This window comes from Taeniopygia guttata, chromosome 26 (assembly GCF_048771995.1).
Source record: "Taeniopygia guttata chromosome 26, bTaeGut7.mat, whole genome shotgun sequence".
NCBI lineage: Eukaryota > Metazoa > Chordata > Aves > Passeriformes > Estrildidae > Taeniopygia > Taeniopygia guttata.
In genome coordinates, this window is record NC_133051.1 from 6800619 (window position 1) to 6824907 (window position 24289).

The following is a 24289-nucleotide window of genomic DNA, read 5'->3' on the forward strand; positions in this document are numbered from 1 at the left end:
TGGCGAGGCAGGACTGGCTGCAGTCACCTGGGATGCAGACCTGAGCTGGAGCTGTGGCAGTTCCTGTGTCACAGTGGTGCTGCCGATGTCACAGTGGTCCTTCTTATGTCACTGTAGCATTGCTTGTGTCACCGTGGTGGTGCTATAGAACTCGCAGCAAACAGCAGTTCAGGCCATGATGTCACCAAATGACTCTGTCTCAGAGCCGTCAATCTTTGGAATCATGGAATGGATTGGCTTGGAAGGAGCCTTGAGCTCCATCCACTTCCACCACTGCCAGGCCAGGGAAACCTTCCCCTGTCCCAGGCTGTTCCAAGCCCCCTCCAACCTGGCCTTAGGCACTTCCAGGGCTCCAGGGGCACCACAGCTGCTCTGGGCACCCTGTGCCAGGGACTCCCTGCCCTCACAGGGAAGAATTTCTCCTGAACACAGGATCAAAGCCTGCTCTGTGTCACTGTGGAGCCATTCACATTTGTATTGGCTTTGTGTGGCCAGGATTTGGCATGGGTTTGGGGCTGCAGGTGCTGTTGAAATTTCTTTTGCTTCTCATTATCCTGCTCTGATTTTCTTGGCAATAAAGGTAATGAATATCCCCAAGTTCTGTCTGTTCTGTCCATGATGGTGACCGGGGAGGGATCTCTCCCTCTCTTTCACTAAACTGATGAGCCTTTCGCTGGCTTTTCTCGGGCCGGGGCGGCTCTGGCAGTGTTTGGGGCAAGGCGTCCTCCCGGCCTGGCCACAGAGTCACGGAGCCCCCAAAGTCACTGACGATGGAAAAGACCTCCGCCTTCAGAGCGTCCATCCTGTGTCCGATCCCCAACTTGCCGGCCAGGCCGGAGAACTCAGTGCCACCTCCAGCCACTTCCTTGGACCCCTCCTGGCCTGGCGATTCCACCACCTCCTTGGGCAGCCCCTTCCGAGGCCTGACTACCCTTTCCATGAGGAAATTGCCCGTGTGCCCGAAGACGAGCTGCTGAGGAAGCAGAGCCGCTGAGCAGGAAGCTTTGCCTGGGACTCAGGGAAAACACACAATTTACAGCTTTGCAAGAAGGGCAGCACCACAGGAGGATGGCAGGGATGTCATTGGGGCATGCAGGGAGAAAGGTAGAAAAGTAAAGGCCCAGCTGGAACTGAATTTTGCCAATTCCATGAAGGAGAAGAGAAACTGCTTTTACAAATACATCGGCAACACTGGGAAGAACAAGGACAAACTTTGTTTTTATTGAATGCAGGGAGAACATTGCAACATGGGATGAGGAAAACCCTGAGGTACCGATGCGTCCTCTCGGTGTCCAGAGCTTGTGCTTGCCTGCAGCACCCTCTGGCCTTCCCTCAGGATGAAAATAACAGCATGAAAATAACAGTCAAGGAAAAAGCATCCAAGGGTATAACAACAGCCAATGAAACAGCATGCAAGGAGAGCCTCATTTAAAAGGGGAGGTGAAAAATTGCTGGCATCCCATTAACTTCTTGAAAGTCTTCCTCCTTACTTCTTCATACTTCTTCTGTGTCTTCCTGGGATGCTTTTCTCTGGTACTCATAGGCATCCCTGATGCGTTGAATCCATAGCAATTCAGACTTCGTAAACGGGGAGCAGCACTGGGAAGCGCCATGAATAGGAGGGAAACAGGAGCAACACTCAGAGGGGCTCCCTGCCCTATTCTGCTCTACATTCTACGCCTCCTTCTTATCCTTCCTCCCTCTCTGTTGCAGTTTTATACCGAACCTGAAAAAATCAGAAAGGGAAAATAGGGAGAAAAAAAGAAAGCAGCTGGTGATGGAGGCTGTGGGCAACAGGGCTGCCTGTGCTTTGCCCTGTCTGGGAAGCCGCTGCTGGAGGAGTTGGGAAGGGGCATTTCCAACAATACAAAGCGATCGAGTGAGTGAGGTGAATGGGGAGAAAAAGGCTTCTGGACATCCCATCATCCCCAGAGGGCTCTGCTCCTGGTCTGTAAGCAGGGAGGTTTGGCAGGGAGGGCTGCAGCAGGTGCCAGCACCTCTTCCTTCTCAGGGGTGCATCCGCAGAGCCTAAGGAAGAAGATGGGGAGCCCCAGCAGGGATGGCAATGGCTGGAAATGCAGGGAATGAGCCCTGCATGCAAAAGGCGACTGGAGAGGATGGGAGTGAGTTCCTCACCAACCACTGTGGGGAGGGAGCAGCGAAAAAGAGGGCAGAGCCATCAGCAGAGGAGATCATTGTGGGAACACAGAGGTATTGGTCGTGCTCACAGAAATTTGGGAGTGCACCGGAGCCCAAGGCATCCATCCCAGCGCTGGTGTGGGAAGGGCTGGTTGGCGTGGGAGCCCCTGGCCGTGCCCAGCGCTGCGGGGCTCCAGGAGGAATTGCTCTGAGCAGGAAAGACTCTTGGTGGCAAAGCAGTGGCATGGGCAGGGAGCAGTTACCTTCTCAGCCACGATTCCCTGGTGTGGTCGGGTGGGGAGTCAAGTGGGCCACGTCGGGAGCGCTTCTGGGGATGGAAAATGGGAGATTTGTAACATCAGTTTCCCTGTAATAAATACTCTGCCAGACAGGAGAGGGCAAAAGCTCTCATTGCTGTGTGGCTGAAGGCAGGAGAGCAAAGCAGAGCTCGGGAGAACTGGGAGAGAAGCAGGACAAGCTTCCCCCAGGCAGGCTGAGCCCTGCTGGGCTGGGTGCTGTGGATGCTGCCACAAGCTCCAGGCTTGGAAAAACATCTCCTGGGCTACCCAGCAATGCAGGGGCATCTGGCCACTGCAGCTACAAGACAGACAGCTGTGTGTCAAACAAGATATTGACTTACGTGGAAGACACACGTCAGTATCAGCAAAACGAAGATGAAGAAAAACAGCAAAACCACAAACTTTCTCACGTACACCACAGCCTCTAGTTTCTGCTGTGAGGAAAGGAAGGAAGATCACGAGGGTAAGAGGATTCCTTCCATTCTCCTTCCTTCCATTCTCCCTTGCCTAGAAGGACACACGCAGCAGTGCCTGCAGCTCTCCTACCTTCTCTGTGAGTTTCTGGCCCTTCCCCAAGGCCATGTGAATGATCATGTTCTCTTGCAGATGACACTGCTCCATGGGATCATAGGCTCCCTGGTTCTCTTTTCTCTCCCTGAGCACGTTGAGAAGCAGCCTGGTCTTCAAGACCATCTTGGTACAGGCCTGCTTGAGCTGGGGCAGGCTGCAGTCCTTCCTTAGAGCTCGCTCCACGTGGGCCATGAATGCCCGCAGGCCTTTGTGTGCCTCCAGCAACTGCCAGTGCTGATCAACATTGGTTTCCAGTTCTTTTGGAACTGGTGCAAGGTCTGGACTTTGGGGGCTCCAAGGTTTATTGAGGAGCATGTAGTCTTCCTCCTCTGGGGTTTCACGGATGGTCAGGAGGTGCCTGTCTATAGAGGAATGCTCCTCTTCAGCCGTGGCTCCTCCTCTGCTGCTCGCAGCGGGGCGGCTCTGAACCAAGGGGTCAGAGAGAAAATCCAGGTTCCTGTTTAGACCCTGGTCAGATATGGACCTTTGCTCCACTTTCACAGGTCTCCAAACCTCGTAGAAAAGCTGATTATATCCAACCCGATACTGGCTGTCCTTCTTCTTGTGCCATTTGTGCGTCCTGACGTAGTGCTTCTTGGGAGCTGGACCTTCCTCCTCATCTCTGTGTTGTCCAGTGATGAAGGCATCGTCAGCACGTTTTAATCCACCAGCTGCAGCCCAGGGGTTTAATCCTTCTGAGTATAAAAGTGACTCCATCTCTTGATCCCAGCTTGAGGGTGTCTTTTCTACCACATGCTTCAGCCAGGCAGGCTGGGGCTGGTGTGGGACATTGCTTTTCACAGTCTTGATGCTTTCAGCCTTGTGCACCATCTTCTTGAGCTTGGCCCTCCGGTCATCAGCACTTCTTTGGCCTTTGTGCCCCAAGAGATGCTGAGGGGGATATGAATTTGGTCTGGAACTGTCCAGGCTGCTGACATCACCCTCCGTGCTCAGGGCCAGGGCAACCGCAAGCGTCGCAGTTCCATCATCTCCCAGTGAAGGCTCCTTGGGCTTGAGGCTCAACACTGGGCTGCTGTTCAGCTCTCTGCGTTGTTCCATGTCCATTGATTCTCCCCGTGCCTCTAGCGCAGTTGTGTGAACTGGAGAACACCGAGAGAGCAGATCAGCGGCTGGGCGCAAGCACAGGCTCAGTGCCTACCTTGAGCAGCAGGAGCTGATCTCAAGGCCAGGGAGCGCAAGAGCAGAGTGGGGGATGTGTTGTGGAGAGGAGAAGAGCCCTTCAATCCATCCCATTATCCCCTTGGGGCAGAGCAGAGAGCTGGTTCTTTCCTGGTGTCTCCTGGGGTTCTGTTTGGACGGGAAGGAAAGATCCCTGGGGAATGGGTTGGCTGTCACAGAGGTTGCCACAGCTCCAGAAGAGCAGGCTTGGGTTGCTCTGCAGGAGCCAGTGAAGAGCCAGAGACCCCAGAGGAAAGATCAGCACTGCAACGGGGGCACAGACTGGCAGGGGAAGAAAGCCCAGGGACTCCTTTGCTCCGGGGCCCTTCCCAAGAGCAGCAGCTCAAGCTGTTACACCAGGAAAATCTTCCTCAAGGGCGCCAGAGCTCTGGGCCTGTGCTATGGGAAAGCTGGGGCTGAGCCAGTGAGAGAAGTGAGCTCTCTGGGGACCTTGGAAACCTGGATGGTATCTCTTTGCCTGGCCCTGCTGTGGACAGGATGTTCTGTGCCCTGTGCCCAGCTAGAGCAGGACGGTGCTTTGCTCCCCCTGCACAGGCCAAGGCAGGGATGACAGTGCTTGGTGTTCAGCCTGCAGAGCGCATCACGGGCCCTGCCCTTTGTCCTGCAGTGGCCAGTGGGGTGGCACAGAATCCAGGCTGTTCGGGGAATCACCAGATCTCTTGATGGGCAGACATTGCCTTCCAGCACCAGGGAAGGGCACGGGGCATTCCTGCTTTCCTTGCCTGGGGGACATGGTGTGGATAGGGAAGTCGTAGGTTCGGTGGGCCCAGCGAGCTGTTCCTCCTCCAGGCAGCATGTGACACACAAGCTATGTACAATCCCCAGGAACTTCCCATCCCAAGGTGTTTTGTCCAAAGCCTGTACTCCAAGGGGAGATCAGGAGCCCCCCTGCAGCACAGGGCAGTGCTGCAGCATCTCCCCAGCCTCAGGCCAAGTGTCAGTTTGAGCTCCCCCAGCCCCTCCGGACACCAACCGCACTGCGGGGCGCTGGTGCTGCACAGCTTCTGGCACAGGAACTGGATGGTCCTGCAGGGGCTCTCGGGCCGGGGACGCTCCTGGCACAGGCAGCAGGCCGCCTCCTTGGGCACTTGGCTAAAGACAAGAGGGGATATTGCAGGAACACCTGGCCACCCAGTCCATGGCTCCATCAGAGCCCAGCTCAGGGAATGCCTGGATACCACACATGGGGGTTGTGCCTAACTGTGTGCCACAGCTCTGGGAAAGGCCCCTGACTCCCCATGCCAAACATTGAAAAGGGGATTTTAACCTGGAAAGTAGAAGTGCTCCCAAAATACCACATGACACAGAAATGCACCCGCCTGAAGTTCAAACTCCCCTGTGAGAAACCTGCAGCAAGTCACCCGAAAGGTGAGATTCTGCCTCTGAGCCAGTGAGTTTTGGCACGTTCCCAGAAGGAACAGCAACTCTGGAGCTTACTGGGCTTGTTCTGGTTGTGTGGCACACGGATTTGTTTCCCAAGCAGAGCCCTTGTCCCAGCACTTGGGGCCTGCTGGTGGCTGGGGCTCAGTCACACACACTCACAGGGTTTCCAAGCTCACTGTGGACTGCAGCAGCAGCAGCAGCGTCTGTGGGGTCACTTGGGTGGCACTCAGGTCTCTGCAAGCATTGGAAAGAGCTCATGAAATTCCACGGTGACATTGCCAGAACTCTGCTCTGAGAGCAGAGGGCCCAGGGCCCTGATGATGCTGGTGCTGCCTGCAGAGGCATCCACTTCTGCCTGCTCCAAGAGAAGCCATTCTGGAGCCCAGCTTCCCTCTGCCTCGCCCTGCTCTAAGCCAGCCCGTGGGAATCAGGAGGGCAATCCTGCAGCTCTCGTGGCAGACAGATGCCACCAGAAAGGATTGCCCCTCTCCCGACTCTCCTGCTGCTCTCCCCTGAGAGCACCTGAGTCCCTGAAGAAGGCAGGAGCCTGGAGCTGCTGGCACGAGTGCAGTTTATTCCCAGAGCCCTGCAGCCTCTCCACCTGGCCCCAGACCTGGATGGGCTCTCATCCCTGAAAGTTTGTGTCCCAGTTCCTGGGTTGCTGTGCAGCTGGGGACACACCAGCACCGCTTGGCCTTTGCCTTGTTCTGCTGGAGCCGGGCTCGTTGTGTCTCCAGCAGACTCAGGCTGGGCAAGGGGGAGATTGGCTCGGGCACTTGCGCTGCTTTCCTGAGAACAGGGCGCTCGAGAGAGACACAGGTCTCTGTGGATCTGCTCCAGATGAGCCAATACTTACAGAGAGCTCACGGAGGGCAGCTTGAAGAAGGCAGCGTCAGCTATGACAGCCAGTGGGTTGTGGCTGAGGATCCTGAGAAAATACAGAGCTCTGTCAGGGCTGATGGCGAGGATGTGAGCTGATGTGCCAGGCACGTGGGGACGGCCTGGCGGCTTTCAAGGAAGCCTTGCAGGAGGTGAGCAGGGCAGGAGAAAGGGCCTTTGCAGCTGCACACTCCTGGTGCTCCCTGGCTGACATCCACTGTCAGAATCAGGACTTTCCCCAGGGCAAGTCTGCTTTTGCCCACAGACCCAGCAGAGACCCTGCAGAGACTCGCCCTTGCGGGCCTTTAGCCCTGGTGCCACTTACAGCTCCTGGAGGAACTGCATCCCATGCCAGGCCTGGAAAGTGCCGCTGCGGATCCGTGTGAGGCCATTCCCGGAGAGATTTCTGGGGAAAGAGGAGGTCACACACAGGAATCAGGCCTGCCCTACAGAAAGAGGGGGCAAAGCGGGATCTCTTTGCAGGAAAGGTGCAAAGCCAAGGTGGAAACGGGAGGAAACTGCTGCTTTCTCAGTGTTTGTAGCCTGCCCAGGAGAGGAAGCAAAGGCTGAACTCTCTTTCTGTTCCACGATGCAGCCAAGGCTGCAAGAACTGGCTGCTCTGATGGCTGCGTGTGGACAAGCTCCCTGGGGTCTGTGCCCTGGCGTGGCCTTCCAGCCATCGGCATTGACCTCTGCAGCTCAGCTGGGCTCTGGGGAGGGCAGATTTAGGGGAACAGGAGCATTTTCCTACACAGGAAGGCTGCCCAGTGCAAAGGCTGAGCTGAAGACACTAGAAAGAAACTTGATCACTCACAGAAACTTCAGGAAAGGCAGTGGCTCAAAAGCCCGTTCCTCAATGGACAGGATCTCGTTGCAGGACAAATCCCTGTTGCAGTTAGAACAACAAATGTCACTTCCATTTGCCCTGTCCCTTTTACTTGCCTCTGCAGCCTGCATCCCAGGAGGGACAAAGGGGACAAAGGGCACCATGTGCCCGCGGCCTGAGCAGCAGGGCCCCAGGGAGCCCTCCGCCCTGGGCAGGGCACGGTGCTTACAGGTGCTTCAGCAGGAACAGCCCCTCCAGGGAATGGCTCTTCACAGCCCGCAGCTCATTGTCTCTGAGCAATGTGCAAGGAGACACAGGGACATTGTGACAGCGGCCACTGGCCTGCAGCAAATGGGATCGTCCTGGGAAAATCTCCTGCAGCAGCACAACTGAAGCATCGCTCTGGGTCACTGCAGGGATTGTCCCCACTCCTGGCCAGAGCAGGCCCTTGCTCCTGGCCGGCTGAAGCTGAGCACAGCTTGATCCCTGGGCAGACAGACACAGGGATCATGCTCTGAGCTGCAAGAGACTCGCAGCAATTCTTGCCCTGCTGGGAAGCTTTGGTGATTCACAGCCCTCCTTGCAGAGCAGCTGAGCTTTGTATTCCAATGGAAGTGGGTGGAGTGGGGGCAGCTGCTCCAGCCCCAGACCAAAGGAGGCAAAATCCACAAACTCCTGCCATTTGAAAGGCTGCAGGGCACTTACAAGGTCTCAGTCCATGGGTAGTCCTTCCAGGCTTGTTTTCCAAGAGTAGCAATGGAGTTGCCAGTGAAATCTCTGCAAAGAGACAAAAGACCCGGTCCCCCCTCAGGAAAAGCCATTTCCCTGCCATTGGCCTGCTGAGCTGGAAGCGGGCTTTGCCTGGAGAAGGCACAGTGTGCCCAGCCTGGCTTCACCCTGATGCCGAGCTCAGGCCCCCCCATCTGTGGCCAGGGAGTGCCCCGGGTGTCCCAGGTGGGCTTTGCAGACACAGGGAGCTGAGGAGGGGCAGCTGCAGGGCTCTGTGGGGCCGCGGGACTCACAGCACGGTCAGGGCTCGGCGGCGGCTGGCCGGGGGCACGGTGGCCAGGCCGGCGTGGCCGCAGTTCAGCTGCCGACGGCCTGGGCAGCGGCAGGGCTCTGGGCAGAGCTCCTTGGCCGCTCTCGGGGAGGGGGCTACTGCCAGCAGCAGGGCCAGCAGGAGCAGAGCGCGCACGAGACGCATCACCAGGTCCATGGCGAGGCAGGACTGGCTGCAGTCACCTGGGATGCAGACCTGAGCTGGAGCTGTGGCAGTTCCTGTGTCACAGTGGTGCTGCCGATGTCACAGTGGTCCTTCTCATGTCACTGTAGCATTGCTTGTGTCACCGTGGTGGTGCTTTAGAACTCGCAGCAAACAGCAGTTCAGGCCATGATGTCACCAAATGACTCTGTCTCAGAGCCGTCAATCTTTGGAATCATGGAATGGATTGGCTTGGAAGGAGCCTTGAGGTCCATCTACTACCACCACTGCCATGGCAGGGAAACCTTCCGCTGTCCCTGGCTGCTCCAAGCCCCCTCCAACCTGGCCTTAGGCACTTCCAGGGCTCCAGGGGCACCACAGCTGCTCTGGGCACCCTGTGCCAGGGACTCCCTGCCCTCACAGGGCAGAATTTCTCCTGAACACAGGATCTAAGCCTGCTCTGTGTCACTGTGGAGCCATTCACATTTGTATTGGGTTTGTGTGGCCAGGTTTTGGCATGGGTTTGGGGCTGCAGGTGCTGTTGAAATTTCTTTTGCTTCTCATTATCCTGCTCTGATTTCCTTGGCAATAAATGTAATGAATATCCCCAAGTTCTGTCTGTTCTGTCCATGATGGTGACCGGGGAGGCATCTCTCCCTCTCTTTCAGTAAACTGATGAGCCTTTCGCTGCCTTTTCTCGGGCCGGGGCGGCTCCGGCGGTGATTGGGGCAAGGCGGCCTCCCGGCCTGGCCACAGAGTCACGGAGCCCCCAGAGTCACTGACGATGGAAAAGACCTCCGCCTTCAGCGCGTCCATCCTGTGCCCGATCCCCACCTTGCCGGCCAGGCCGGAGAACTCAGTGCTACCTCCAGCCACTTCCTTCGACCCCTCCTGGCCCGGCCAGTCCACCACCTCCTTGGGCAGCCCCTTCCGAGGCCTGACCACCCTTTCCATGAGGAAATTGCCCGTGTGCCCGAAGACGAGCTGCTGAGGAAGCAGAGCCGCTGAGCAGGAAGCTTTGCCTGGGACTCAGGGAAAACACACAATTTACAGCTTTGCAAGAAGGGCAGCACAACAGGAGGATGGCAGGGATGTCATTGGGGCATGCAGGGAGAAAGGTAGAAAAGTAAAGGCCCAGCTGGAACTGAATTTTGCCAATTCCATGAAGGAGAAGAGAAACTGCTTTTGTTGCATTTCAGACTAGTAAAAGTTTAGTAGAAGTAGTTTGACTAAGGCTTAGAATTCTTAGTAGGCCATAGGCTGTGTGTTGTTAGAAACAGTTGTTAGGTAAGGGCAGTACGGAATACTGGAAAGGTAGGAACTTATTTCAGAATACATTCCAAGAGTAGGCTGTGGTAGAACATGTCATTATTCACATGATGGATGGGTAGGTCTTGGGGAAATACATTGTTTTTACCTAACAGAGTGAAGAGGAGTTATAATCATAAAAGTGTTCAATTTAAACAAGGACTAATCTGTAAATAAATGATTGTTGGAGTGTAACGTTGACAAATATGTGTTGAATTAAGCAACCGTTGATATAGACTCTATATAAACGGAATGGTTTGTTAGCTCGGGGGTCTCTGACTTTGGACGTTAGTCCTCAGGCTCCCAGGGCCCTCAATAAAGCACCGCATAAAACGACTTCGGTTGTTTTGTGTTTTCTTTACGGGCAACAGTTTTCTGGCGACCGCGGCAGGACTCCGAGGGTGGCTGGGGCGGTTCGCATTCTGATCCACTCCACGCCGGCACCGAGGATTTCTCGGGGAGTCATCGGTCTGCGCCCGACCCCCGCGCCTGACGGACGACTGTGGAAGGTAAGCCCGAAGGTGCTTTATTTTCTGTTGTGGGTTTTGGTTTCCTGCCCATAAGACGAGGCATTAATCCTCGCTGGGTTGGGATATAGACGTCTTGGTGGAAAGCCTAGGCGCCGACTGTAAGTCGAAGCGAAAGCTACGCAGGCTTGGCACTTCCCCCTCGCGGCGTCGAGTATTGGCAAGTTGGTTGGTTTAGTTAATGTTTCCTTTCACGGTATTGTTGCAGCTAATAATCATTTCTTTGTATTTGATTTTGTTAAAGGTACTTTTAATTATAGTGTGGTGTGTGTGTTTTGTATTATAGATGATGGCCCCTGAATGGCACATTGGATGCCTCGCTGATAACCCCCTTAATGCAATACCTTAGGGAAAATGAGAAATGGGATGAGATACCGTACTTGGATTTGTTTTATTATTTAGGACAGAAAACTGAATGGCAAAAAGAGTGTGGTATTCTGGTATTAAAGGTTGAAGATAATCAGGATGAGTGTTCTGGGTGTAAGGCAAGGGAGGTATGTGTAAAATGTGCTGTAAAAACCTCTGGATGAGAGGAGGATTTGTCCTTATTAATTGCTCCTTCTGCTCGTCCTGTTCCCTCGGCGCCGTCACTCCCTAGGGAAAGATCAGAGCAGGTGCAAGAGGAGTTGGGGACTGACTCTGATGAGGATGAAAGGGAAACTATCCATTTTGATGATTCTCTGGGGAGTCAGGCTGAGATGCAAGCCCCTGCCAATTCTAATTCTCACACCCGTTCCCCCGTAGAACAAAGAACCCCTATTGCAGCAAGGACCCGGCATGGGAGGCGGAATAATGAAGGGCCTCATATGATAGCACCCTTGAGAGAGGCCATGGGTCCTCAAGGGGGAAGGGTTCTTATAAAGGTTCCTCTCTCCCCGGGTGATTTGGTAATTTGGAAACAATCAGCTGGCAGCTATCGGGAGGACCCCGAAAGGGTGGCACGAGTAGTGAAAATGGTGATTAAAACTCAGAATCCTGATTGGAATGATTTACAGGTGTTATTGGACATTATAATGGATTCTACAGAAAAGGAAATGGTATTACAGGCAACCAGGGAAAGGGCCAGGGAAGAGATAAGGTTGCAGAGGACTAGGGAAACTGTGGATGAGCTGGTTCCTAGTGATGATCCGGGGTGGAACCCGAATAACGCGGAGGGCTATAGAGCCATACGAAAATATCAAGACCTATTAATAGAGGGGGTTCGGACGGGGATGCCTAAAACATTGAACTGGTCTAAGTTATATTCAATAAGGCAAGAGAAGAATGAATCACCCTCAGCCTTTTTAGAGAGACTGAGGGAAACTGCTCGGCGGTATACTAATTTAGAAATTGAAGTGGAACCAGGTCAACTACAGTTAGCCCTATTATTCATGGGACAATCGCAGGATGATATTAGGAAGAAACTACAAAAGTTGGAAGGGGATGACACCCGAAAGCTTGATAAAATGCTGGAGGTAGCATGGAAAGTGTATAATAATAGAGAAAAGGAAACAGCTAAGCGGCAGCAGGCAGGGATATTGGCAATAATTCAGCAAACTGCGGGACGGGGAGGAGGTCAACGAGGCAGGGGTCGCGGAAGGGGTCGTGGTAGAGGATTTGGAGTAGGAAGGGGAGGCTTCCAAGACTTAGGGTTACTAGGAACAAACAATGGAAGACAGAATGGGTTAGGGCCTAATCAGTGTGCTTTTTGTCGCCAACTGGGACATTGGAAAAATGAGTGTCCAGTGAGGAATGGGATAGGGAATAATGCTGGATTAGTGGGAAGATTCCCAATGATGACAGTAGATGGTGCCCAAGCACAGGCTCAGGCGATGATGCTTGGAAATTTTCAGAATCAGAGCGGACTAGACCGGGATTTGAGGGTAAGAATAGAGGTAGCTGGAAGGGAACAGGAGTTTATGGTTGACACAGGAGCCACACATTCAGTTTTGAATAAGCGATTAGGACCCCTTAGTGACACCACGGTACAGGTAATAGGGGCTACGGGTCAATTAGAGGAAAGACCCTTTTTGCAACCCTTAAGTTTAAAGTTTGGAGGAAAGGAATTAGACCACCAATTTTTATATATGCCAAATTGCCCCCAGCCTTTATTCGGGCGGGACCTACTATTTTTGTTGAATGCCAAAATATTATTTGAGGGAGGCCGTGTTAAATTGGAGATTCCAGATGAGGAGATTGGGAAAATTTTTGTAATTCGAGAAGTGGATCCAGCTCCAATCCCTGATGAAATTAGTAATGCCGTGGTGCCTTGGGTATGGGAAACGGGAACCCCCGGGAAATCCAAGGCGGCACACCCAGTTGTGATAGAGTTGAAAGAAGGGGCAAAACCGGTGAGAGTTAAACAGTACCCCATTAAATTAGAGGCCCGAAGGGGGGTGGCTCCAATGATCACTCAATTTGTAACCCAAGGGCTATTAAAGGAATGTGAATCAGAATATAATACCCCAATATTTCCAGTGAGGAAACCAAATGGTAAGTATAGGTTAGTGCAGGATTTATGGGCCATCAATGAAATAGCTAAAGACATTCACCCGGTTGTTGCCAATCCATATACCTTGCTAACATCTGTGTCGGAGCGATTTGAGTGGTTCACTGTAATTGATTTAAAAGATGCCTTCTTCTGCATCCCACTGGCAACAGAGAGCATAAAGTACTTTGCTTTTGAATGGGAGGATCCTACAACAGGAAGGAAGAAGCAACTCACCTGGACCCGGTTACCCCAAGGTTTCAAAAACAGCCCTACTGTTTTTGGTAATCAGCTGGCAAAAGAGCTGGAGGAATGGAAGACAACCCAGGTAAAGGAATCTCCTACTTCTTACATAATACTGCAATATGTTGATGACATCCTTTTAGCCACACAGGACAAAGGAACTTGCATTGACCTTACCATCGCTCTGCTGAATATGTTGGGACAGGCGGGATACCGGGTCTCCAAAGAAAAAGCTCAACTGGTAAGGAAAAATGTCTTGTACCTAGGCTGCGAATTGACACAGGGTCAGAGACGCCTGGGAACTAACCGAGTGGAAGCTGTCTGCTCGATTCCCCTCCCTAGGAGTCATCAAGAATTAAGATCCTTCCTAGGTATGGTGGGGTGGTGCAGACTGTGGATTTTAAATTTTGGGCTCATTGCCAAACCTCTGTATGAGGCCCTGAAGGAACCCCAGTTGGATTGGACTCCCATCAGGAAAAAGGCTTTCCTGGAACTGAAACAAGCACTAAAAGAAGCCCCAGCTCTGGGGCTGCCAGATTTAAATAAAGACTTTCAATTATATGTGTATGAAAGGCAGAAATTGGCTTTAGGAGTCCTAACACAGAAATTGGGATCCTGGAAGAGACCTGTGGGGTATTTTTCTAAACAACTGGATGCAGTAAGTACCGGCTGGCCGCCTTGCTTGCGGGCTGTTGCGGCTACGGTGCTCTTAATACAGGAAGCCCGGAAATTGACTTTGGGAAGAAAGATAGATGTTTATGTTCCCCACATGGTAATGGCTGTTTTGGAACAGAAGGGGGGTCATTGGTTGTCATCTAGCCGAATGCTGCAGTATCAAGCTATTTTAAGGAAGCAAGATGATGTGCAACTTCAAACAACAAGCCATCTTAATCCAGCTGAGTTTCTTCGCAGTCAGGTGAACGAGGATGAGCTTGTGCATAATTGTGTGGAAGTGATTGAACAGGTATATGCCAGTAGACAAGACCTCAAGGATGAGCCTCTGGATGCAGTAGATTGGGAGCTGTTTACGGATGGATCCAGCTACGTGGAAAACGGAATCAGGTACGCGGGATACTCTGTTGTTACAGTATTACAGGTTGTAGAAGCGCGTGCATTGACACCCGGTACGTCGGCTCAGAAAGCTGAAATTATTGGACTCACTAGAGCATTGATATTGAGCTCTGGACGAAAGGTGAATATATGGACTGACTCCAAGTATGCTTTTGGGGTGGTGCACATTCATGGTGCACTATGGAAGGAGAGGGGGTTGTTGAGCTCCCAAGGGACTGCTATAAAGCATCGGGAGGAAGTTTTGGCTCTATTGGATGCAGTACATAAACCAGAGCAGGTGGCAGTGATGCATGTCCGTGGACATCAAAAGGAAGATGGGAAGGTCTTCCGAGGCAATCGGTTGGCAGATGCAGCAGCGCGGGAGGCGGCACGACAGGTATGGACTCAGATGGCTTTAGTACCTACTAGGACAAATCCAGCTACCCCTTACTTGTACCAGCCTCCAAGATACTCCAGCGAGGATGAGAAGCTGGCAGCATTGCTGAAGGCCAAGAAAGGTGCTACCGGCTGGTATGTTACTGACACCGGACAAGTGGTTGTTCCCTCTGGGGTAATGAAAGCTATCCTAGTAGCGGAACATAACAAGAGTCATTGGGGTGCAGAGGCATTGGTGAAGTTTTTAAAAGGTGAAATAGTCTCCAACCAGATGTTAAGTTTGGCAAAACGGGTGAATGCAATGTGCCCAGTATGTTTGAAGAATAATCCAGTTGTTAGGAGGCAGGTACAAATGGGAAGGTTACAAATAGGACCAGAACCGGAAGATTACTGGCAGGTAGATTTTTCTGAGTTACCAAGAGCTCAGGGATACAAGTATCTCCTAGTGTACGTTTGCACATTTTCAGGTTGGCCGGAGGCTTTCCCATGCAGAACAAATCAGGCTAAGGAGGTAGTTAAGACTCTGTTAAGGGAAATAATACCCAGATTTGAGGTACCTTTAGGATTGTCATCAGATAGGGGTCCTCATTTTATTGCTCACATAGTTCAGGAGGTTGCCCGAATGTTAGATATAACTTGGAATTTGCATACCCCGTGGAGGCCCCAATCTAGTGGGCAAGTGGAGAGGATGAATCAGACTTTAAAAGGGCAAGTTAAGAAGATCTGTCAGGAGGCTAAAATACAATGGCCACAGGCCGTACCCCTAGCTCTTCTCCAAATTAGAATAAAACCCAGGGAAAGAATAGGAGTAAGTCCTTACGAGATTTTGTATGGGAAACCTTACCATGCAACCATTATGAAAGGAGACCCACATGTAACAGAGGACCAGACAGTATATAATTATGTTGTTTCACTACACAGAATTCTCAGTGCTCTACGAGGAGCCTTCCGGTGGAACAGGCCTCTTTCCCTGGAAAACCCGGTCCATGATGTACAGCCAGGGGATCACGTATATATAAAGAATTGGTCTACTGATCCTCTCCGAGAAACATGGGATGGCCCGCATCAGGTGATCCTGACTACATTCACCGCAATCAAAGTGGCCGGAATCGATTCCTGGATACACTACACCCGCGTCAAGAAGGCACCGACTCAATGGGTGTCTCAAGCAGTAACTCCTACGCGGCTAATTCTTCGGGCAAAGTACTCTTAATCATTTTTTTAATAACCATTTCTAAATTTGTGCTTAGTGATGGACATGTCATTGTTACTGTTTCAGAACCTGTGATTGGAGCTATGGAAGGGAAATCTGTAAGGATGGTCTGTGAATTTTCTGACAACCAGGGAGCTGAAGCCAGCGAAATAGTTGTGTTTTGGAAAAAAGGGCAAGTATTTAAAAACCTCACTTCTGTTACAGTGTGGAATATGGAAACCCAGAGAGGTAACACTACTTTAGAATTGACTCATGTCACCCACGCAGATACTGACACCTATGTTTGTTTAATTAGAATACGGTGGAGCTATAGTTTTCAACATATTAGATTGAGAGTTCAATCATGGGAACAGGAGAATTCAAAAGTATCCATGATACCTTATTGGGCAAGAGTAGACATGTGGGATGGACCCCCTCTTAGAATAAATTGTTCATTTACCATACAACAAGAGTGTGGATCTAGGTTCACGGTCACTTGGTGGAAATTCAGTAAACAAGGAAATTGGGAAAAACCGGATGGGAGAAGCAATTTTTGGGAAGAAGATGGAAAAGGTGTAGGGTGGCTGAATTATACTCAGCCAAGGCTAGGAAGAGATGAGGGATTGTACCTTTGTGTGGTTGTATGTGGAATAGATGGCACATATGGCAAGACAGAGGTGCAAGGAAGGAGTCATTTAGGGAAGAAGATACACCCCACCCATGGAGTGTACTGGGCTGTGCAGGGGACATCAACAACTTTGACGTGTAGAATAGATAATAACATTTCTTATTCAGAATTTGGATGGTGGTTTCAGTCAGGAAATGTAAATTTAGGAAAGAAATATCAAATAGGGAATCGGTTGGGAGGAGTTTTGACTTTGGTGATAAAGGATACCCAGGTGTTGGATGAAGGGAATCATTGGTGTTGGGTAGCTCAGGACGCATGGTGGGGACATGCTAGAACAGCTGTATCTTTCTCCTGAGGGAGAGCAAAATTTAGAAGAATCAGGGAGGCAAAGAACAGGACTATGACATTTTACTCTAGACCAAAGCAAGAAAATTTAATAGTAGGATTAATAAGGGATTTTGGAGTAGTTCAGAATGTGACAAGGATTACAGCCTGTTTACCATTAGCTCAATCAGCAGGAGAACCAATCCCCTGGGGAATTATACCGGCTGGGGATATGCCTGAGGCCTACCTAAATGTGACACAGAGTTGCAAGCTTGTTCCTAAGAAATATTATGAGTGACAGCATGGATGCTTAATACTTGAACGAGTCACTAGGGAATATTGTCAAGGGATGTCAGGATATTTCACATGGTTAGAAACTCCAATCCAACCATATCAATGTGTTATTTCAGGATCTGCTCCAGTATTAAACCATCACTGTAGCAGAATAACATTAAGAACTGAAAGGGAAAAGGAAGAAGAGGTTTGTCAAAATATTACTCAAACTCAGTCCTTGGAAGATGAGTGGGGAGCAATTTGGGGACCCGGCCTTTTAGAAACCTACAGTTATTTGGGAGAAGTTCATTGGTGCGTACAATGGAGCGGGACTAAAAATCAGACTCACTCAAGCGTAATGAATCTACATACTACAAAAAGACAGATTAGGGAACAGAAGGAAATATGGAATTGTATTCAAGTAATAACTTGTGATACCCCTGAGACCCAGACTGGGTTAGTACCAGTGAGAGTTTTGTTAAAATGGGGATGTGAGTGTAGGGGATATAATCATACCATAAGAGGAGAAACTAAGGGAAATAAGAATGGTACAAGAATCATCAGCTGTAAGTCTACAACCATTAGGAGTCCAGGGAATTTGGTATGGGTAATGGGACATGGGGAATGGACCACACATATGCCCATTGACGGACCAGTCACTCAGGTAACTTTAGGGATTCCCACCTTGTGCCCGTTGTGGAAACAATCAAGATTAAAATCAAAAATTAAAAGAAATATAAATGATGAAGACCAGTGGCATGAACCTGATGGTGGTGTTAAATTTGGATGGGCACTGGAATCACTCTTTTCACCAATAGCAGCTTATCGGAATAGGGATATGCTATATAAGCTAATGGGGCAAACCGAAAGATTAGCTGCCACCACCAAAAAGGGGTTTAAGGATTTAAATTTACAATTGCAAGCCACTAGCAGGATGACTTTACAAAACCGAATGGCATTGGACTTGTTGCTATTAAAAGAGCATGGGGTATGTGGATATTTAAATCAGAAAATTGATCATTGTTGTATCCATATTCCAAATGTAACAGTCGAGGTCGAACGAGATATATCTCAGCTAGAAGAAGTAGAGGATAGGACCCAAAAATTAGAACAACAAGCAGAACACAATTGGGTAGGGGAAGTATTTAGTTCTTTGGGGCTCCAGGTCTCTGGTTGGATTTCATCAATAATTCAATATGTGATAATGCTGCTGATTTTAACCTTTGTTGTGCTCGGAGCTTATAAGTGTATGGCAAGGATTGTTAGCAAAGAACGGCTTCACATCTGGAGACTGATCAACGCGATGACAAGGAGGACCACGCCTTCTCCATCTCCTTCAGCAGATCGAGAAGACGGATTGAAGACTGTTAGTTGAGCATCCTTGCAACTGGAAGATTGAAGGATGCTCAAAAGGGGGGATTTGTTGCATTTCAGGCTAGCAAAAGTTTAGTAGAAGTAGTTTGGCTAAGGCTTAGAATTCTTAGTAGGCCATAGGCTGTGTGTTGTTAGAAACAGTTGTTAGGTAAGGGCAGTACGGAATACTGGAGAGGTAGGAACTTATTTCAGAATACATTCCAAGAGTAGGCTGTGGTAGAACATGTCATTATTCACATGATGGATGGGTAGGTCTTGGGGGAATACATTGTTTTTACCTAACAGAGTGAAGAGGAGTTATAATCATAAAAGTGTTCAATTTAAACAAGGACTAATCTGTAAATAAATGATTGTTGGAGTGTAACGTTGACAAATATGTGTTGAATTAAGCAACCGTTGATATAGACTCTATATAAACGGAATGGTTTGTTAGCTCGGGGGTCTCTGACTTTGGACGTTAGTCCTCAGGCTCCCAGGGCCCTCAATAAAGCACCGCATAAAACGACTTCGGTTGTTTTGTGTTCTCATTAGGGGCAACACTTTTACAAATACATCGGCAACACCGAGAAGAACAAGGACAAACTTTGTTTTTATTGAATGCAGGGAGAACATTGCAACATGGGATGAGGAAAACCCTGAGGTACCGATGCCTCCTCTCGGTGTCCAGAGCTTGTGCTTGCATGCAGCACCCTCTGGCTTTCCCTCAGGATGAAAATAAAGGCATGAAAATAACAGTCAAGGAAAAAGCAAACGGGGGAATAACAACAGCCAATGAAACAGCATCCAAAGTGTGCCTCATCTAAAAGGAGAGGTGAAAAATTGTTGGCATCCCATTAACTTCTTGAAAGTCTTCCTCCTTACTTCTTCACACTTCTTCTGTGTCTTCCTGGGATGCTTTTCTCTGGTACTCATAGGCATCCCTGATGCGTTGAATCCATAGCAATTCGGACTTGGTAAACAGGGAGCAGCACTGGGAAGCGCCATGAATAGGAGGGAAACAGGAACAACAGACAGAGGGGCTCCCTGCCCTATTCTGCTCTACGTTCTGCGCCTCCTTCTTATCCTTCCTCCCTCTCTGTGGCAGTTTTATACAAAACCTGAAAAAATCAGAAAGGGAAAACAGGGAGGAAAAAAAGAAAGCAGCTGGTGATGGAGGCTGGGGCAACAGGGCTGCCTGTGCTCTGCCCTGTCTGGGAAGCCGCTGCTGGAGGAGTTGGGAAGGGGCATTTCCAACGCTACAAAGCAATTGACTGAGCGAGGTGAATGGGGAGAAAAAGGCTTCTGGACATCCCATCATCCCCAGAGGGCCCTGCTCCTGGTCTGTAAGCAGGGAGGTTTGGCAGGGAGGGCTGCAGCAGGTGCCAGCACATCTTCCTGCTCAGGGGTGCGTCCGCAGAGCCTAAGGAAGAAGATGGGGAGCCCCAGCAGAGATGGCAATGGCTGGCAATGCAGGGAATGAGCCCTGCATGCAAAAGGCAACTGGAGAGGATGGGAGTGAGTTCCTCACCAGCCACTGTGGGGAGGGAGCAGCGAAAAATAGGGCAGATCCATCAGCAGAGGAGACCGTTGTGGGAACACAGAGGTATTGGTCGTGATGACAGAAATTTGGGAGTGCACTGGAGCCCAAGGCATCCATCCCAGCGCCGGTGTGGGAAGGGCTGGTTGGCGTGGGAGCCCCTGGCCGTGCCCAGCGCTGCGGGGCTCCAGGAGGAGTTGCTCTGCGCAGGAAAGACTCTTGGTGGCAAAGCAGTGGCATGGGCAGGGAGCAGTTACCTTCTCAGCCACGATTCCCTGGTGTGGTCGGGTGGGGAGTCAAGTGGGGCACGTCAGGAGCGCTTCTGGGGATGGAAAATGGGAGATTTGTAAGGTCAGTTTCCCTGTAATAAATACTCTGCCAGACAGGAGAGGGCAAAAGCTCTCATTGCTGTGTGGCTGAAGGCAGGAGAGCAAAGCAGAGCTGGGGAGAGCTGGGAGAGAAGATAGCACAAGCTTCCCCCTGATGAGCCTTTCGCTGGCTTTTCTCTCCGCTCTCCCCTTGCGCAGAGCGGTGACTGCGCCTTCGGTGCCGGGCACCCGGCATCCAGCCAGGGCCAAAGCCCGGCCGGCGCTGGGAGAGCCTGGGGAGCTTCCCGAAAGCCGGGCTGAAACGTAAACTTTAAGGCATTTAGAGATTTTGAGGAGCTAAGATTTTAGTTAGAAATAAGCCTTACTAGAGTTAATTAAAATAAGAATAATAAATGAGAAGGCCTTGATGAAGTTAGGAGTTAGTAGTTAACTAATAATTAATTGCTTGTCAGCACAATGTTTGGTTTGCTGGGTTCATAATGAAGAATATAGAAACTGATAAATAGCTTTTAGGAACATAAGACAATTGTAGGCCTCCTCTGTTCTGAAACCAATTGAAGACAAGGAATGGGAGTTCTACCAAGAGTTCATTTGTCATACTCACATTGAAAAGGTAGAAAGGTCAGAACGAGGAAGACTTCATTTACTTCCTCATTTTGGGACCCCTCCCCATAAAAGGGACCACCGACCCATTTCAAGGGACAAACTACGCATGCTTAATAGCTTTTGGAATGATTAGCATACAAAGCGGGGAATGGGATGTACCAAAATTATGAATAAGCATTTGTATTTTGTATATTCAATACTTGTATGGATAAAAAGACTCTGTAATCACCTGGAAGGTGCAGTGTGTATTTGGGAGCTATCTCGCACGCTGCCCGGCGTCGAATAAACATACACTTTCTAACTTTAAACTGTTAGAGAGTTTTTGTCCATCACAGTTGGATATCGATACTAGATCAATATCCATATTTTTTTAATAAATCATTTTGGCGAGCCAGCCAGGAGGACTGCTCTCTCTGGCCGTGGGGCCAGTGGGGTCCAGGACCCCTCTGAGCGCCCACCCAGAAATTTCTGGGAAGAGGGATCTTGCGATCTCGCTGACTACCCGGGGAAAGACCAGAACCTGCTGGACTACGGACAAGAGGTATGTTTATATTTGAGGGAAGGTACCTTATTGTATAGGCAGTTAAAAAGACACGAGAGACGTCTCATATCCGAGGTTGGTAGTCTGTGCCTCGTAGAGGAGGCAGCAGCACCAGAAGTTTTGTAGTCTGTGCCTCGTAGAGGAGGCAGCAGTACCAGAGGTTTAGCAGTCTGTGTCTCGTAGAGGAGGCAGCGGCTGTGTTGTTGCGGATTTGGATTGGAGCAGGAGTGGCTCTGATCTCAGTTTGTAATTTGGAAGGTGCACCTTAGTAATCCATAATTTGGGTGGTTAGTCTGAACCTTGGGACGCGAAGCGTCCTGCTGTGACAATTTGAGTTGTGGCCCCAAGTGCTGTATGTGTGTATTGTAACCGGATCCGTGTTTGTTTAGTGAGTTTGTAATTTTGTGTGTTTAGGCTGTGGAAAATTATTTGAGCATTGTAATTGTTGTGGTTTGTAAGAGTTAGTGCTGTGAGCATTATAATTTGTGTAATTTGGCGTGTGTTATTAATTTTTGTAAGTGTTTTTAGCTCTGTGAACTTGAAGTTGTAAGAAGTTTGTGAAATTGTTATTTGTTTTGCAAAGAAATACTGACCTTTGGGAGTGCAGACTGATTTAAAGTATTTGCATGGTGCTTAGATTGTGTGTATTTGTGTGAATTTGGGCAGCGTGTGCTTTTGACTGTGAAAATTTTATTTGATATGTTGTTAGATTAAAAGCTTTGTAAGTTGAATTTTTGTTTTATAGCTAGAGGGTGAAGTGAAAAGCCTAAACTACTTTCAAGATAGTCCTGGTGATTAAGAGGTCATTTGTCTCCCAGATAACTAGAGGAGAATTCAGGCTCTGTGACCTCAGGGTACATTTTTCAACTGCCTGGAAAACCCCAGGTTTAGTGAGTGAGTGTTTGCTAGTAGTTTATCTTTCCCTCCCCTCCACTCCTTGTTGAAAGATTTGCGTTGTGTTTTGACTGAAGTTTGTGTGATTTTAGCAAGACCTTGTTAGAACATTTGTTGAATGTGTTCGGGATTGTGAAAAACTCCAGGGTGTTTTTTTTGTGAGCCTAAACTATTAGAATTTAGGTCCTCCTGGAAAAAGAGAAACCTGGTTTTGCAGCTGCGAATACGCAGCCGAACTTTGCATTTTGTAATTTTCAATCAAAGGGTGAGAGAAATCTGGTCAGCAATCCAAAAATTTTTAGAACAGGCTATAGTAGCGGTTCACACAGCTCTCAGTGCAGTGTGGAGTCGCGAAATTTCGGTCGAAACTGGACTGATAGTTTGTAAGATTTCCATTTGTCCTTTGTTTACAGTGCGACAGGAGATACGCTTGGCTTTTAGCTGCAAACTTGCTACAGTGTATGAAAGTTTGCTTACAGTTTTTAAACAAATTTTAACAGTAATATACCCAGAGCAAAACATAACAGAGAATTTGATTTAATGAGTGATTAATAACTTGCAATTTTTTTGTTGTTTTTTTCTTTGTTTTTTCTTTTTCCCTTTTTCTTTTGTATAACAAGTTTTTCCTTAACAGCTGCTGCTCTGAACCTTGTTTTGAAGGGAGAAAAGGTGAAAATTAACTAACAAATTGTTTTATCCCTTTTGTTTGCTAGCATAGCTATATGACCAGGACCGGGAAAAACAGGAACCGAAAGCCTGGTTCAGGAGTATTCCCCTGCCCAAATAAAGATTGTTATTGTAATCCGTGGATTGTATTTCGGTGTGTAGTCTGTCAGGATTTGTGGGTCCGAAAAGGGTACAGGTGGCTAATACCTAAGACTGGAATTTGTGCTTTTTGTCGTTCAAAAGAACAAGAGGCTACCCAGAAAGTTATACAAGTTTTGTTGGTGACTGGTCAAGAGGTTCCTGGTAGCAGTAAAATATTTGAATTGTTGGAAAACGGAGTTTCAGGAACTTTGAAGAAACCAGTGGAAATACTTAGAGTTGAGTGCGGCCAGCATATTTTTGTACCAGAAGAATACCAGGTAAAGCTTAAGAACTGGGATAAGATCAAAAGACGTTTTGAAAAGAAAAACTCTGAACATGGGGGCAAATGAGAGCAAAGAGATTCCTAGGGGAACCCCTTTAGGGTGTATCTTAACACATTGGAAAGCGCTGGTGGGCTATGGTGGTAGTGAAACTAAAAGGGAACTTGTTAAATTTTCTACACAGTGGTGGCCACTCTATAGACTTGATGGAGGGTTGAAATGGCCAGCAAATGGTACTTTAGACTATGAGACTTTATTACAGTTAATGCTTTTCCTTAGGCGTGAACAAAAGTGGCAAGAAGTAACTTATGCTGATATGTTTTTCAGTCTTCGAAATCACCCTGAGTGGCAAAGGGATTGTGGGATTAGGCCACCGTCTGATCCACTGGTACTGGCTCTTGAAAAGGATAATAAGGCTAACAAGGAAAAGCTCAAACGGTGTTGCAGCACATGTTCAATAAATCAAAGATGCTCGCACCCAAGTAAAGTGTATGCAACAGAGATCTTAGAACAAGGGACAGCGGAGGCATTTTTACCACCACCTAGAAACCAGGAAGGGAGGGGAGTAGAGGAGAGGGTGGGGGAACGAGTGAAATCAGAACCCTCACCAACTTCAGCCTCCCCTAACCTATCCTCTGGTTCGTCTACCCTGGAAAAAACAGTAATTAAAGCAAGAGTTTCCCCACCAACTCCTAGATGAGGGGAACCCTCGAGGTTTTATCCACCATTGCCCAGTAGTGATAGTGAATGGGATGAAGCTGAACCAAGTCCCAGACCTTCCCCACAAGGTCCAATAGTGTCAAGGACCAGAAGGCAAACCAGAATGAACCCACCTCCACAAACAACTAGAAAGCAAACTAAAGGAGTCATACAAGCACCCTTAAGGCAAGCTATAGCCTCTGATGGGGAGCCAAGGATAATTAAGGTCCCCTTTTTCTCAATGGATTTAGAGGCTTGGGAAAAGACTGCTAAAGTTTATCGAAATGACCCGATAGGCGTTGCCAAAAGGTTGAAGTTTATGGTTAAGCAACATTTA

At 49.3% G+C, this 24289-nt stretch overlaps 1 protein-coding gene across 1 annotated transcript; it reads left to right on the plus strand.

Annotated features, from left to right (window-relative positions):
- The first annotated feature begins 12107 nt into the window (after positions 1 to 12107).
- On the plus strand, positions 12108 to 20424 carry LOC140680667 (uncharacterized). Its single transcript, XM_072918678.1, has 2 exons — positions 12108 to 14663; positions 20323 to 20424. The coding sequence occupies exons 1-2, from the start codon at positions 12108 to 12110 to the stop codon at positions 20422 to 20424; spliced, it is 2658 nt and encodes an 885-aa protein (XP_072774779.1).
- Positions 20425 to 24289: the final 3865 nt, after the last annotated feature.